General features: G+C 44.3%; 3 protein-coding genes across 4 annotated transcripts; 1 reads left to right on the forward strand and 2 right to left on the reverse strand.

Annotated features, from left to right (window-relative positions):
* Window positions 1-12: 12 nt before the first annotated feature.
* On the reverse strand, window positions 13-6,949 carry LOC134092316 (arf-GAP with dual PH domain-containing protein 2-like). 2 transcript variants are annotated; one of them, XM_062545128.1, is made up of 11 exons: window positions 5,930-6,949; window positions 5,570-5,700; window positions 5,354-5,445; window positions 4,427-4,506; window positions 4,223-4,335; window positions 3,865-4,014; window positions 3,617-3,700; window positions 3,395-3,457; window positions 3,120-3,197; window positions 2,506-2,731; window positions 13-511 (listed from the first exon to the last, which is right to left on the reverse strand). In XM_062545128.1, the coding sequence occupies exons 1-11, from the start codon at window positions 6,015-6,017 to the stop codon at window positions 480-482; spliced, it is 1,137 nt and encodes a 378-aa protein (XP_062401112.1). In that variant the 5' UTR covers window positions 6,018-6,949; the 3' UTR covers window positions 13-479. The 2 variants fall into 2 exon arrangements, with proteins under 2 accessions (XP_062401112.1, XP_062401104.1); XM_062545120.1 differs by having other exon boundaries at window positions 4,427-4,515; window positions 5,930-6,948.
* Window positions 6,501-10,628, forward strand: tefm (transcription elongation factor, mitochondrial). The gene is made up of 5 exons (XM_062545137.1): window positions 6,501-6,627; window positions 6,850-7,331; window positions 7,961-8,110; window positions 8,228-8,662; window positions 10,209-10,628. The coding sequence occupies exons 1-4, from the start codon at window positions 6,585-6,587 to the stop codon at window positions 8,660-8,662; spliced, it is 1,110 nt and encodes a 369-aa protein (XP_062401121.1). The 5' UTR covers window positions 6,501-6,584; the 3' UTR covers window positions 10,209-10,628.
* atad5b (ATPase family AAA domain containing 5b) lies at window positions 9,553-15,797 on the reverse strand. Its single transcript, XM_062535411.1, has 13 exons — window positions 15,785-15,797; window positions 14,983-15,079; window positions 14,805-14,887; window positions 14,521-14,666; window positions 14,144-14,315; window positions 13,613-13,786; window positions 13,368-13,504; window positions 13,118-13,211; window positions 12,932-12,996; window positions 12,474-12,785; window positions 11,348-12,171; window positions 10,172-10,330; window positions 9,553-9,877 (listed from the first exon to the last, which is right to left on the reverse strand). The coding sequence occupies exons 1-13, from the start codon at window positions 15,795-15,797 to the stop codon at window positions 9,799-9,801; spliced, it is 2,355 nt and encodes a 784-aa protein (XP_062391395.1). The 3' UTR covers window positions 9,553-9,798.
* Window positions 15,798-16,171: the final 374 nt, after the last annotated feature.

A 16,171-nucleotide genomic window follows, 5' to 3' on the forward strand; every position in this document is an offset into this window, starting at 1 on the left:
GGGCTATTCATTTTGACTCTTTTATTTCATTTCAATATCAAATTCCATAAGAAAAAACATATAAAACATAAAATCCAGTAGCATGAAAACGGCCATAACATAGGCCTATTATAAAATCTGATTGAATCTAAATGTCCAGGAACAATCATAGGAAAGCACAATCAACTTGCAGAAAGTAACTTGTAACTTGTTATGTTTTCCAAATGATATAGTCCGAGTCAGCTATGACTGGCAAGGAAATGCAGGTCATTTTCTCCAGTTACAGTCCAGTCATGAAGTAGCGGGTTCTGGCTCGATTAATGTAAAACAAACAAAAGTGCATTTGGGGACTTAAAAGCCCACACGATATAATGTACCAATACATGCATAAATTGTATGCATATGCACAGATCTTTGTAAAATGTCTCTAAAAGGCCGTCTTTAAAAAGGCAAATGTATTGCAGAGATGAACATTCTTCTCGTTTGGCCTCCTCCTCTCTTCACGATTTCCTGCGGCTCATGTCTGCTTCCACTGAAATGAGAAAAAGAGGGAAAAAAGATGATAACTGATGCACCGTATCTTCACTTATCTCCCTCAACAATGGAATTCTCTTCTCTGATTGGCTAATGGGGTGGCCATTAACTTCGTATAATCTGCTACCTTCGAAGTAGTTCCCGTATCACACTTGAATATTAATTCGCCAAACTCGTTGCGAAGTTTAAATGAACTGTCACGTTGCATCCAAGCTGAAATACAGACGTGCAGAACCATAGTAACATTGTAGCATATGACGGAGGTGGATTGTAGCTAGTTGGATGCCATGTAGGCTATAAAAGTAGCGATCTTTCAAAGTTAAAGTTAATCAGAATCCTGGGAAATGCCCGCTTGACAACGGCAGAGATAGAACTAACGACTGGCTTTTGGCCGTAGCAACCAGCCATTTAGAACTAACGACTGGCTTTTGGCCATAGCAACCATCCATTTAGAACTAGTAACGGCAGTTTTGTCCTGCAAGTAGAAAGTTGATATGTGGCGGAAAGTAGTCCCACAGTCAAGACAGTTTTAGCGATGTTAACGGACGCAACGGTGGAATAAAACTATGTTCTAAATATACAGGTTATGAATACAAACGGGAGATAAGCGGGATAACGGCCTTCGAGGTCGACCGGTTCGATGGAAATAATGGCACGGCGGAGGTAACTCCGTCTCCGTGCTTCGCACGTCGCCGGAGTTCTAGACCTCCACCTAGCCATTATTTCCATCGAACCGGTCACCTCGTCGGCCGTTATCCCTTACATCACCATATCAATGATCTAATGTGTCATTGGATGAGTGACAACTAGCTGCCTTGGGTGTATTTAAAGTCCTGTAGTTGTCACTGATAATATATGTGGTGTGGTGTGGTGTGGTAGTGTGTGGTGTGGTTGTGGTGCGGTGTGGTTGTGATGCGGTGTGTGTGGTTGTGGTAGTATGTGTGGTGTGGTTGTGGTAGTGGTAGTATGTGTGGTTGTGGTTGTGGTTGTGGTAGTACTGTATGTGTGGTAGTGGTTGTGGTAGTACAGTATGTGTGGTGTGGTTGTGGTAGTATGTGTGGTGTGGTTGTGGTTGTGGTTGTGGTAGTATGTGTGGTGTGGTTGTGGTTGTATGTGTGGTTGTGGTAGTGTGTGTGGTGGTGTTGTGGTTGTGGTGTGGTTGTGGTAGTATGTGTGGTGTGGTTGTGGTAGTATGTGTGGTAGTGGTTGTGGTAGTACAGTGTGGTGTGGTTGTGGTAGTGTGTGTGGTGGTGTGGTTGTGGTAGTGTGTGTGGTGTGGTTGTGGTAGTGTGTGTGGTGGTGTGGTTGTGGTAGTGTGTGTGGTGTGGTTGTGGTAGTATGTGTGGCAGTGGTTGTGGTGTGGTTGTGGTGTGGTTATGGTATCATGTGTGGTGTGATTGTGGTAGTATGTGCGGTGTGGTTGTGGTAGTGTGTGTGGTGTGGTTGTGGTAGTATGTGCGGTGTGGTTGTGGTGTGGTTATGGTATCATGTGTGGTGTGGTTGTGGTAGTATGTGCGGTGTGGTTGTGGTAGTGTGTGTGGTGTGGTTGTGGTAGTACTGTACTGTATGTGTGGTGTGGTTGTGGTAGTATGTGTGGTGTGGTTGTGGTAGTATGTGCGGTGTGGTTGTGGTAGTATGTGCGGTGTGGTTGTGGTAGTATGTGCGGTGTGGTTGTGGTGTGGTTATGGTATCATGTGTGGTGTGGTTGTGGTGTGGTTATGGTATCATGTGTGGTGGGGTTGTGGTGTGGTTGTGGTAGTTTGTGTGGTGTGGTTGCGGTGTGGTTATGGTATAATGTGTGGTGTGGTTGTGGTGTGGTTGTGGTGTGGTTGTGGTATCATGTGTGGTGTGGTTGTGGTATCATGTGTGGTGTGGTTGTGGTGTGGTTGTGGTATCATGTGTGGTGTGGTTATGGTATCATGTGTGGTGTGGTTGTGGTATCATGTGTGGTGTGGTTGTGGTAGTTTGTGTGATTGTGGTTGTGGCTCTTACGGGCATAGTGCTGGGGGAGCATGGGCAGGGCGATGACCTCTCTGAAGGCCTCGATCCACTCCCTCTGCTCCTGCTCCCGCTCACACATGAACACAAACTGCCTGTCCGGCGTCTCCACCACGATCCCACACCTCCACTTGCACCGGGCGCGTTTGGGCACACTCTCTCTCACTGAGTAGCCATGGGCCTCAGTGCCGATAAACACGGCGCCCAACTCCAAGGCATCCTTTAACAGAAGCAAGGAAATGTTAGTGAAATGTCATTCAGCACATGAGTCGAGTCAAGTCAAGTCAAGTCAAGTTATTTATATAGCGCATTTCATACACAGAGGTCATTCAATGTGCTTTACATAAACAAAAGCAAGGGGTAATAACAAATAAAAGCATAGAAGGGCTATAGTCATCAAGTACAGGGACTGCCTTAGAGAAAAGAAAACATAAAACGCACAAGGTTACATTACTAAAGGGAGAAGTAAGCAAATACTTTATTTATATTACAGTACTTGCCGTTACTTCCCTCTTTTGGAGAAAACAGATGAGGTACAAATACAGTGCCTACATGCCTTCTTTTGTTTCCTTTTTCTTTTTACAGTATTTATAAAAATACAAACCAACCATTGGTGTTTTAAAATAGAGCAGCCTCCTGTCCACGGAACAAAGAATGAACCATCTTCTCTTGAAAGGTTCCCTTTGCTTGTCCAAGAGAAAGTAAAAAGTGTTGATATCCTTTTCGATACTATCATTTGTCATGAAATATACAATGCTATCTCAAAAAAGTATCTGAATCCAAATTCACAGATACATGGCATATATCATAAATTCAATGAACACATAATTGCAGTAAATGCTGACTGCATATTGCACACACACTGTATGTGAGTGGCACCAACCTTTGGTCCAGTCTTTTCCATGTATCCCTCCTTGATACTGCTTCTGGTTAGTAAGGGTAGAAGCTTTTCAAACAAAAAACGAAACAAACAAATGAGCCAAAAATGCCATTGCCATATTACCATGTGATAGCCTACTGTAAGATATATGACTTGTCACGAGTACATGTTTATCAAAAAGTCTTATTTAACATTATTGATGTTTTTCTGAATACATTTGGATACCTCACTGTCATTGGGTGGGGAGAGGGTCATCTTCAGGTATGTAAAACGGGCAGCCCGGATTGCATTGAACCAGTTCACAATCTCCTGAAAGGCAAGCGATATTGAGCTGAGTGATCCGTACAACCAACACCATTCCCACAAAATAGCAAAAGCAATATAACATTCACTTCAACCCGAAGACAATGCAAATGGTCATGAGTGAACAGGTATTCCACAACTATTAGACAAGATATGCAGATTATTCCCACCTGGCCACTCTCATGGTAGACAAAGATGTTTCTGGTGTGGTCCTCTTTTACATAGGAGATCTGTAGGCCATGATGGTGGCCTATCTTCTCTGGCTGGAAAGATGCATTCAGATCTCTCACTGGGATGACTGCTTTGGGCCCTCTGGACAGCTGAGTAAGCCAGAAGTTGAGAAATATGAAGGAATATTACCATGATCAAAGGGAGTACTATAGCTTTATAAAATCTGAGTATTATGAAACCAGACAACAATAAACAAAAAAAGAGAGCAATGATAGGGTGTGTATCATCCTTGACCCTTACACCAGCAGCTACCTTCCTCTATTTTTTTTTTCAAGAAGTTTCAAAATAACTACTTACATCATCTTTGTTGAAGTACACAAGAGTTAGTTCTTTCTCAGAAAGGACAAATCTCCGTTTCAAGAACTGCTTATTAGCTTTGCCTTTCTTCCACAGGGTCCCTTCATAGCAACCTGTTTGAGGTTAACACTGGAGAATGAATGTCTTGGTCATCACAGGATGCTCTCATGTTACTACTGGCTGTGAGCCTGTGAGTCTATTCACCTGAACTGTAAATCTTTTGGAGGTGCATATGCTCTCCTGTGAACTCACGCCGCTCATATTTTGCTCGAATCCACTGCTCTCTAAGCACTCTTGAGGAAAGAAGATATTTATTAAAATGTACTGTATTCATAATAATAATAATTATTACTAGTAATAACAATAAAGTTAGAAGTAAATCACAATTTGTATGCTGTAATTTCTATAACCGCATTATTATTGCCCATATATTATTTCCACCTGTATAGGGAGAATTTATTGGGGTAACTGACACTATCGGTCAGAAGTTTATGGGTCTTCTTTCTTTTTTTTACCATCACTACAAAAACTGCAACACATGGGACACAAATAAGTGTAAACAAATGGTTTATATCAATCATGCAAGGGAACCAAGAAAGCGTAGGAGTTTCAAAACCTGTGACCAGTGGTGTATGTAGGCTATGAGCTTCCTTTGACAATTAAAAGGTTGGGTACGCGATGCCGGATGCCGGATGCAGTTGCATTTGTTTATGGTTATGTTGCTAAGCAGATGGTGGTTGGTCTTTGGGTTGTTGAACTAAAGACCAACCAAAACACATCAGAGGTAGCTCACTTCCTTCAGTATCCCTGAGAAACACCACAGTGTTTGGTGTTGTTTGGTGGACAGGCTGCACGCGCCCTCTTTGCTTGATTCCACTTTACGGAGCCAGGGCCACGTGAGAAGACTGTGTCTTCACAACGTTCTCAGAGAATGGAGAGCGAGTGGATCATGAGGAGATACCCACTGAATGTTACAAAAAGTGTCACACGTTAGACATGGCTGAGCATCGCGTACCCTACCGTTAACTGTACAAAAGGGTGAGTGTACTTCTGCAGAAAATCCCGCTTGTGAATGGTCACTGTTGTGGGGGCATTACACTTCCTCATTATAGCAAGTAAAACAAAACTCACACACAGTCATGTTGCTTTGGCCTGTAGTAAAAAGCTGGAACAAACTTCTCATAATGGGCCTTGACAGCTGAATTGCCATGGCGCCTCATAAACTGAATAATAAACAACAGACCCAGAATGCAGAAGTTACATTTGAAGCGCTCATCATCATAGGTGCCATATGATTCTAGTATGATTGGTTGAGATCACACGACTCTATAGTGGGGCCACAGTTACCTCAACCAAGTCATCTTCCCAGTTGTCCAAACGTATGGACTTGATGCGGCTGATGTCTGGCAAATCTCTGTGTGTGCCCGAGCAACTCATGCACACAAACACACCGAGTTTGTAGGAGGCCCAATCCGGTTCTGAGGAGCACCGTCACCATTACCCAGAAACAAATGACAAAACAACCAATCAGGATCACCAGGATAAGTTTATCTTATACATACATCTCTGGTGATCTTCCTTATAGTACAAATGTTTGACATTTTAATTGAGAATTCAGTAGCCTAAAACAGGATAAAAATGATTAAACTATGTACATCACTACCGTAGTGCAGTTTTTGATATGAGAGTGAAATGGTCAACACTCACCAGGTGCCCCACAGTCAGCACAAAAACTGTTATTTGACTGTTTCACCATCTCTAAAAGAATAATCTTGTTTCTGTCCCAAGACCCCATGGGTGCAGAGAAGATGCCATCTTATTTATTTCCCATCCTGTTCTCTCTCTCTTTCCAATCAGAACATCCCATCGTCATACAACATCCAAGATATCCTTTAACTGCATTGAAGAATCGCCTAACGTTAATCTTTTTAACTAAACTCCTTTTTCGTAACCCACTGTAAGGGGCAGAAGTGAAGTGCACGTTCCCTCCCAATTGTACAGTAGAGTGGCCTTGTTGGAACTGGTTTCTCTTGCCCTGCCCTTGAGCTGAGGAAGTGAAAACATCAACATAGGCCTACACAGAAGTAAACATGAACTAGGCCACTATAATTATCTAAACGAGCTGAAGAAGTGAAACATCAGACATCATGACATATGCACATAATCTGATAACTGCATTAGGCCTAGACTGGTTACATTTCTTCAGGGCAAGTACGATAGGAACGATTATCCTGTTCCAGTGTTCCACACGGAAAAATAATCAAGACGGACATTACGAAACACGCTGTGGCTGTTCTGTTTTCTTTTACTGCCAAATGCCAATGGCTGTTCCTTTCCGCTGTTGTCGTGCAACGATTAGGTAATGTGGATCGCTAGACGTCTTCTCTCCTCTGCAGTCTTAACAGGTACCCGACAAAACATTATTATGATGTGCACTGCATCTTTTAGCCAAGATAAACTATAACAAGTTTCGTCCACGCTAGTTAACCTTGCCAGTATCAATGCAGTAGCTAACAGTTAGCATGATTTAGGTAGTTGTTCAACAAACATCTGCTTACAGTAAAAGACGAGTGGTTTTACATAAGCAGAGGCAGCGGCACTGAGATTTGTCTTTACTGTCTCCACAGGTCGTTATGGATTACTTTGTCATACAGCGAGTTCACTACCTGAGGTCGCACCTAGATACCTCCAGTGTACATGTTGCTGGCGAAGCCGCATCACAGTTGCTGGGTTCGACACTTTAACTGGTTCCCCCTCCTCGGACTTATGCAGTGATGACAAGCAATCGTTGGATGACCTTTATACACCTGAACAGCGAGCTGTCATCCTGAAACTTTTAAATAATGCAACAGAATCGGAACTTAGTAGAGTAAAACTTTTGAGAACACGCAAATCTGCAAATATAGTAGAGTATAGAAGTCGACATGGGCCCTTCAAAAACCTCGAAAGTGTCTTAAATGTACCTTTAGTGAAGCACAAGACTGCTGTCCTGTCTTTCAACCATATAGTTGACCCGGATAAGAAGGAGGTGAAGGAGGTGAAGAAAAAGAAAGCAAAGATACAACTTATCAAATTCGTCAAACCAGAGATCGATCGAGGGCACCTAGAGGTAATGTATGCCAGTTTTGTGCCCATACCATGCGCCATCATTATAGTTCAGTCAGGACCACTATGTCTAGAAGATGGCTCTATACTATTGCATGAAATTCATTTGGGCAGTATGCTCTGTTCTGGGGGCCCCCTGCCCTTCCATGTTCAAACATGGAAAGCACAAGGCAGGGAGAGCAGCAACCCCCCCGTGGGGTACAGAACAGAACAAACATCAATGACAAGACATTAAGTGGGTGGCAAAATTGCAGAAAAAGCCACTGCCTGCAGATTGGCAAGTACAGTTTAAATAAGCACTCTGAATGTGTTCAACCAGTGAAAGCAGGGCCTGGCCATTCAGCAGGCAGTCAGCTGAGCTGTTAGATTGACAGTCAGCTGGGCCATCCAGGGATGCTAGCGAGACTCCGAGACCTGCCTGAACTAACGCTGTGCTCCATTTATTTACAATAACGGCGCAACAGACTACAACGTTGGTGCCATGCACGGCTCAGGTTCTACCTGCGGTCATTTCCCAATCCCACCCCATCTCTCTCTCCCGCTTGCTTCCTGTCTCTCTACTGTTCTATATGAATAAAGGCAAAAAGCCCAAAAATATACTTAAAAAAACAACTATTTGCTTCATTGTTTCAGGCGGCTGAAACGATCGTGTCCATCACATTTGGCACCAACAGAGTGGCATGGGCTCACATGGACAATACCATGACTGTGCGGGATTGGCAGCACCACAAATGTGATAGCTTCCTGAAGGGGACATTCATGGCCGCAGCCTACTTAGAGGATGTAAGCATCAAAGTTATTCATTTTTTTTTTTAAATTTCGATAGTGACACTTCAAACGCATGGAACTGTTTACTGTGTCTTGACATGCATACATGATGTATAACATCTTTTTTGACAGATTTCATCTGTTGTATCACGCATCCCTGACGCGGACTTCTTCATCATTGAGAAGCCGGCGATGTCCATGCAGAACCCATCGCTATTCCCCATCATGGTGCACCTCCGCACGGTGGAGGCCATGCTGTTCGCCCTGCTGACGCAACGGCAGGATGCGGGCGACGTGCCCAGAGTTCTGAACATGATTCGCGCGACCGTCGGCCGTCACTTTGGCGTGGTGGTGGCTGACGTGCGGACCAGCGGAGCGCAGCTGGTGCGTCAGATGATGACCGAGTCCGTGACCCAGAAGGTGCCTCGTGTCAGGTTCTCCCACAACCTACTGGTGAGGTATCGGGACGCGTTCCAGATAGACAGTCGCAACCGCGGGGAAGAACTGTCCGATGCCCTGCTGCAGGCAGTGGCCTTCTACGAGCTCCTTGAGGAATCTGCTGCTTAGGTATCTTTCCCCTTTGGCTTGTTACTGTCCCATGAGTCAACATTAAGCTGAACCACCGCTTGCATTTCCACTCCTCTCTGATGACTGCCACCGATGATTTCACCTCCGAATATTTGGTCACAGGTTCACACTCCATTTCCGCTGTGGATGAAATGGGTCTGGAACAGTCCTCTTCTTGACTCATCAACTTGCTCTCTCCTGAAATGGTGGTTCCTGTGGTCTCAAACACAACTCTGACTTCCGAGTCTGCTGAGCTAACATGTATTAGTGGCCTGATGTTTGGAACAGATGATTAAAGGAGTAGTTCGGAATTTTGGACATAGGACCTCATTTCCAAAATTAGTCGGGGTGATATAGGTCGGTGGAGACCATTTTCAGCCCTTCCTAAAATTGCAGCATTAATCTGGTGCCGAGATAACGCAAATCAACGGTAACATCCAGCCTTCCACTGAAAACAGTCTTAATCCACTCCACAGAACGCCCGAAACTAATTATATTATAACCTTAGACTATTGATGCACATGTCTGTGTTGATAGAACAATGTTAGAAATAAAACTAACCTATACTTTGTTCCCTGTATGGCAGTGGCAGATTGATATTGAGAAACTAGTCCCTCAAAATTTAATAAATCATTGAGTTGCAAGGTTAGTTTTATTTCTAAAATTATTCTATCAACACGGACATGTACATCGATAGTCTGACGTTTTAATTGACTTGTCTCGGGTGTGCTGTGGAGTGAGTAAGACTGTTTTGGATGTTACCGTTGAAATGCGTTAGCTCAGAACCAGTTTAGCAAAGGGGAACTCTGCAACTTAAGGAAGGGGTTAAACGCGATAAAAACTGTTTCCACAGACCTATATTACCGCAAAGTTGGAAATGAGGTCCTATGTCCAAAATTCCGAACTATTCCTGTAACTGTTTACCACAAACCCTGCAAGAGCTCATGAGATTGGCATAGGAACTCAATATTAAAAAAACTAAAGTTTAATTGATTGAAAAATGACATTGTGAACGGACAAAAATATGGACACTCAAATATTTTCCATCATACAATATATATTTTCTTTACATACAGTGAGTGCATAATATACATCCTCTCATTTCCTTTGGGTAGTGCATTGTTTCCTGAGCAGGTTCATGGGAAGTCAGTGGAGAGCTGCTGTAAGGCACCCATAGGGAGTCCAGTGATGGTGCTCTTCAGATAGTGTGGGAATCTAAATAACAAAACACCACATGACTTGGGGGGGACTCTAGGAAAACAGCCACATTAACTAACCAACTATAGGTCAAGCACAGGAATGATCCTCGAACTTGAGCAGGTTTTACTTTCACTGAGGAAAATAAATATATATGTAAAAATGGTATGGGTAGTACAAATGGGCATGTCTGCAGACAGTTTGTCATGGGTCTTCATCGCTTCACCCCCCCCCCCCCCCCCCCCCGCTTTCACTCCTTTATGATTAATAACCGTAAGGGAATTTCAACTAGAAAAGCTTTGATACGCTCACCTGTGTTTGGTCTTGTCCTTGTCCTTTTGACTCTCAGACTTGCAGATGGCGCGCAGACAGGGCATGTAGTCTGTGTGAATGGCTGGGCTGCTTCCCAACAGGCCGACTGTTTTGCTGGAGAGCACCGTCTTTACAAGATCAGCTCGTCTTTCAACAACACTGCCAAACAGTTTAAATCAGACGTTGGAAACACAAACACAACAAAAGGGACGAGACACAAAAATCCAAATTACTGTTTTACAATACAATACATTTACATTTATTCATTTAGCGGACACTTTTGAATACATGTACAGTTAAGTATTTGAAGACATGCTAAAGTTGACTTTAAAGAGGAATATAATCTTTTGGAAATTGAACTTTAATGCCTTAAATGAAAAATTTATGTGAATATTGATAATGATATTTGTGAATGAATAATGTATTGTAAATAAATAAAAGGTTTTCCTTAAAGCAACACTGAAGAGTTTTTGTTCCTTTAAATAATGCATCGCCGTTTCTCCACAGAATTTTACTGAATTTGAACAATTCTGCAAGGAAGATAGCAAATATTCCCCAATCTAGGTGCGCAAAGCTAATGGAGAGATATCCAAACAGACTGATGGCTGTAGGTAAAGCAAAAGAAAGCGCTACAAAGTATTAAATCAGGGGTATGATGACTTTTCCAACCCTGTTATTTTAGTTTTTAATTTTTTTTTTTTTTTTAAATGGGTTTTGATTTCAGGCTGTAAGAAAAATAAAGTAACTATTTCAAAGGGATATGACTATTTTCTATAGGCACTGTATGTTAACCCTATGTGTTAAATTCCCGTAGAGGCAGGCAGATTTTTAAAGATCACTTATTTCATAGAACCAGGACACTATGTACAGTACCCTGATAAAATTCCCTTGGCCTTTGGAATTAAAAATAACCCCACATCATCACAAACCCTTCGCCATCCCTAGAAATTGGCATGGTTTTTTTTTTTCTTCAGTTAGCCTATTAGCTGGTTTCGTGCTCATTGAGCTCAATGCTAATCAAACCAGCTAATAGGCCAACTGAAAAAAAACCCACCATACCAGTCTTTAGGTGGTGAAGGGCATATGATGATGTGGGGCTATTTTAATTGCCCCTTTAAACTAGACAGCAGACCAATGTGCAGTATTGCCGTGCGCTGGAATGAGCGAAGTACTTACAGTTTTTCGCGGTGACTGGGCTGGCTGGAGAGGCCGTCTCTGTGGGGAGGTGAGCGAAAGGTGAGCTGCTCCAGCATCTGTCTGCACTGGTCTGCCCCCACCTCCTCTCCTAGCCTCCGGGCCCTCGCCATGGCTGGCTCCATCTCCAGACAGCACCTCCTGAAGCTCATGCCCTCCACAGCAGCCCTCATCTCAGAGGCCCTGTGTCGCCACATCTGCCCCACCTCCTGCTCCTCCCGCAGTTCGTCCAGCAGGCCGTCCCTCAACTCTGCTCTAGTTCGGGCAGACGGCAGGCCTGGCGCACAATAGTGTGTTCTTGTCACATGCCTGTGATCCTGCAGGCAACAATCCAGGAAGGACAAGTTGTCCAGGAATTCTGTGAGGCTGTTCAAGCAGCCAGACACCAAACAAGAGGCTTTCTTCTCCCCTGAGTGACCCTCAGTCCTTCCCTCTGATTGATCTGTATGGCGACTCGGCATCGTAGACTGGTGTGAGGAGGAGACAGTCTTCTCTGGAGAGTTAGGTCTAGACCTCTGCATTCCTTTCAGAGACAGACAACGCCTTTTCCTTGGCTTGGAGGACAGCCTCCCTCCCGGGGGTATATCTACGGCTACAGAAGCTTCTGGAAGTGTTTTGGAATGAATGTGTCCATGTCGGTCAGAGTTGGAAACATTCTCCATGAATTCTCCAGGGTCAGGGGAGGCAGGGGTTGGCAGAGGCAGGAGTGCCTCCATGTTCAAGTAAAGTAGATCTGTTCCTGTTTGCTGGCTCTCTAACAGGATCTCTGAACATCTCTCCATCTCAGATGTAGTCCAGGTATGAACCTACAGGGGAAAATGCAATGTAGCTGTATCATAAAATTAAGACATCTGGACAAAACAGTGGGGTGCAAAATGGTAAGCATTTTGTCAAATCTACTAATAAAGTTAGCTCAGAAACCTGACTTTTGTTTGTTTTTTTTTGCCTTGATGTAGATAGAACAGGAGAGAGACAGGAAGCGAGTGGGAGAGAGAGATAGGATTGGATCAGGAAATGACCACAGGTCAGAATTGAACCTGTGTCCCCATGGAGCCTGGGACCTAAAGGCGGGGGTGCTGCTGCCTGGTGCCTGCTCACAAAAGCTTACTTTGAACATCCTTGCTAGCTCGTGTACTGTAGGAGTTCCCGAGCAGCCAGTGTCACATGCAGGCAGATCAGTCGGCTGCTTCGACCCTTCGATTGTTTCCTCCTGAGCTTGTGGACGCCCCCGAGGGACCACAGGATGGTTCAGCAACAGGGGCGCAGCAGGCCCCCCTCCGCTCCGCACCCAAAACTGCGCCTGGAGCAGACACTGCCTGAGGTCCCCTCTCTGTACCGGCCACAGAGAGGATACGTCCTGAGGATCCGTCCTCACGTTCTCCGCCAAACACACCAACTGCAGGTAGCTACAGAGAACCTTCTGTGTGCAAACAGAATTAAGGGACATAGGCATGTCAAAATGTCTCTATTTTAGCATTTTATCTAATGATGCAGTGAAGCTCAAGGTTACAAAGAGGGATTCAAGTCTTGCAGCGCAAAGATGTTAAATGTGTGGGATGGCCTTACCACTGGGGGCTTCCTAAAGTGTAGCTCTTCCAAGCGGCCATCAAATGTTGCACCAAACAAAGGGTCTTTGGGTGATATTGTGAACAATGGCATCACAATATTTAGTCTCATTATATGATGTACAGTCATAATATTTGAGAAATATCTGACAAACCACCAAGATGGAAAATGAAAGACAGGGCTTACCAGTGGTTGTCAGGACGACAGGCCTTTTGGTTGTGGACATGAAAGTCTTAATTGCTGAGAGAAACCCAGCATCATCACTGAAGATGACGTCAACCTTCCGGGAAGATTATTTTTTATTTATTGGTTATGGACTTATGGTCAGACTGGAGATTCCGTTAAAATCTGTGTTAACAGGCGAACTAAATGAAATAGCGTCTCACATGACAAAGCAGATTGTTCTGGTAAATAATCTAAATGTTGATGTCTTTACCTCCTCAAACAAAATGAGAGACATTAGTGTTGATTTGCCAGTTCTAGTGATGGAGTGATGATCTTCTTGATCTATGATGATGGTAGGAAGGCCTTCCTCTTCTTTCTTCTCATTGTTTGGCTCCACAGTGTGATCACCTGTTGAGCAGACATGCACACAATCATTGGATATTTAACCATTCCTGTGTAGGAAATTATGATGATCTATATCTTAATTTTGGGAGGATTATATTTCTTGGTAGCTACCACGATGTATATGTTTTGGACTGCTATTGATTGTGTTCTCAGGCTTATTCCTTTTCTGGAAGAAATGGGTCAGGTTCACAGAGGTGGAGGGGCCTCTCCTGAGGGAATTTTTCCGCAGAGTTGATGGAGGTCTTCGAGTTGACGTCATGACCTTCCTGGATGAGTTGGTCTTCCCTGCAATTGAAAAGATAGTCCATGATACATTAAGCAGTGTCAGAATCGCAGGCTTTTGCAGGCCTAGAAGTATAAACAAACTAGAGGAACACGAATTAAGGTGATGAAACATGAAGCAACCTTTTGAGCAATGTGTTGAGCACATACAGTAACTGTCTCCATGTGTTCTCATTTGGGCGAGCATGACATCTGGCCTACTGATGATTAAAGCTCTCCAGTAATAACACATTAGCCAATATCAATGAGAAAGAGTCAGAATAACAACACTCAGGAACACGGCCCAGCAACATTGCTCAAAATGTCTCCTCGTGCATCTCCTCGATTCAGATGACGCCGTCTCATTGTAAACAAACGTACGGGGGGAGGTGGCGGGTTTCGAGGAGCAGGCAGCTGCGCCGTGGGAGGAGAAGTAGGTGGGCCTCAGGGTGGAGGCTGTCGGGGTGCCCACCTGATGGGACTGGGTGGCCTCCTTCAGCTGGGCGAGGAGGAGGCGCCCACTGCGCTGAGCTGACGCGTTCACCTCAAACACCTACACCGACGAGATGTCAACCCCACACATTACAAGAATCAAGTGTCATATGACCAGGGCATGAACACAGGCGACATACAGTACTGTTGTCATTTTTCACGTCGTATCGTTCTTGTCGTCACGCTGTGGTTCTTGAGCTAGTGTGAGTAGAGCAATGTCGATGTGCATCTGATAGATGTCATGTTATTGTTACATTCGCTCTTACCTTGAAACCTAACTCCTGGGCACAGGCATAAACAGCTGCGGTCTTGCCAACGCCGTGTGGGCCAGAGATGATCAGCGCGCTGCACAGCTCCAGTTGGCAGTCCGTTAAAACCACTTCACCCTCAAAATCTCCGTTATCCCACACGCCTGAGGAAGCAACATTGGACAGACACAGGGTACAATAATTCACTGTTTACCTTCAAAAATATAGAGCGATGATGAACACCTGAACACTCACAGAGCAACTATGAAAAAATGGTGTTTCGGGTTAATTGAGCCAACCACCTTTACTCTTCTTCCTCCGCATCTCCTCCTGCTTTCTCTCACGCTCTTCCTTGTCGGCTCTCAGCTTCCATCTCTTTAACCAGCTGAAGCAGAGGACAACCAACTTAGCACACTAGCCTCAAGCACGTTCTTTTAACATTGTACAACTGGCATTGTAATCATTGAAACAGTTGCTTACTTATGCAGTTTCTTTACTCCTGCAGAATTTCCCACCACTTCAGTGGAGTGCTGAGGCTGGTATTTTTCAGTCCACAAGACGTCTTCCTGTTGACATTCTGAGACAGAGGAACAACACAAGTGTCCTGGGTGCGCCACATGAAATGAGTGACTCAAAACAGTGAACAGTTCATCCATCACACTGGCTCACCTTGTTGCGTTGTATTTTCAATGTATTTTCCTGAACTTTCCTGTGGATTGAGTGTTACAGTAGATGCTGGCGAAGGGCTCGCCTTCTGCTCTTGTCTACGCCTTCTCGTCCGACTCAACCTGCTCCGACAGACATTCCTCCTGGGCGTCTGGCCTGATAGGGTCGGTGACGTTCTAGCAGGGGAGCCAGGCTCCACGACGCCCTTGTCCTCAGGCCTCTGGTTGGGCCTACGCCGTTTTGGTGATGTTCCTGGATTTAGTCCGTCAAGCCTCCACTTTCTCTTGCCTCTCAAGCAGTGGCCTGACAAAACTCCAGGACTGCGCGTGCCTTCCTCTGATTCTAAAAGAAATATGATCATTTACAGGAACATTAAAGATCAGCATATCTGGCAGAGCAAATGGCTATACAAGGGGCCAGCCAGATGAACTTATAGCATGTTTGCTGGTGATATCGTGTTTCTTTTACCAATCCATCACAAGTATATTCCACATAGGTACACAATAATTCAACTCCATAACACTCAAGCAGACACTGAGTCCACCATAACAAATAGCAATATACTTCAGTATGAATAAAAACGTGTGAAATGTTCTATGTTTAGCAATAGGCATACCTGGATTAGACATGGTCTTTTCATACGCCACACGTTTTCTTGACAGCAGAGAGAAAAACCTCTGGACTGGGAACAGAGGGTTGGTGACCCTGATCTCCTCCAACAGGTGCTTGAGGATGTCCCCTGACAGGTGTTCTCTCCATCCAGATCTCTACAACATCAGCAGGTACCCACAGCAGCAGCAGCATCAGAATCAGAATAAGCCTTATTGGCCAGGTTTGTGTAACAAACAAGGAATTTGACTCCGGTTAATAATCCCTGCACTCAAGTACAACACTCAACAATAACATAACATAACAAAACAGTAAAAAATAATAAGGGCAGTAAGTGTTTAATCTAACTCAGAAGAGTTCATATACAAAGCACAACAAAAACCCCAATGATTTG

The sequence above is a fragment of the Sardina pilchardus genome, chromosome 1, assembly GCF_963854185.1.
Source record: "Sardina pilchardus chromosome 1, fSarPil1.1, whole genome shotgun sequence".
NCBI lineage: Eukaryota > Metazoa > Chordata > Actinopteri > Clupeiformes > Clupeidae > Sardina > Sardina pilchardus.

Bases quoted from the DNA above. Each gene is read 5' to 3' on its own strand.
- atad5b (XM_062535411.1), bottom strand. The intron at 12,172-12,473 runs GTAAGCTTTTGT...TTTCCCCTGTAG, and splicing joins AGCTAGCAAGGATGTTCAAA to GTTCATACCTGGACTACATC. The intron at 10,331-11,347 runs GTAAGTACTTCG...ACTGTTTGGCAG, and splicing joins CCCAGTCACCGCGAAAAACT to TGTTGTTGAAAGACGAGCTG.
- LOC134092316 (XM_062545120.1), bottom strand. From the start codon at position 6,017: ATGGGGTCTTGGGACAGAAACAAGATTATTCTTTTAGAGATGGTGAAA. The intron at 5,701-5,929 runs GTGAGTGTTGAC...GGTGCTCCTCAG, and splicing joins TGCTGACTGTGGGGCACCTG to AACCGGATTGGGCCTCCTAC. The intron at 5,446-5,569 runs GTAACTGTGGCC...TTTATTATTCAG, and splicing joins GGGAAGATGACTTGGTTGAG to TTTATGAGGCGCCATGGCAA.
- tefm (XM_062545137.1), top strand. From the start codon at position 6,585: ATGTGGATCGCTAGACGTCTTCTCTCCTCTGCAGTCTTAACAG. The intron at 6,628-6,849 runs GTACCCGACAAA...CTGTCTCCACAG, and splicing joins CTCCTCTGCAGTCTTAACAG to GTCGTTATGGATTACTTTGT. The intron at 7,332-7,960 runs GTAATGTATGCC...TCATTGTTTCAG, and splicing joins TCGATCGAGGGCACCTAGAG to GCGGCTGAAACGATCGTGTC.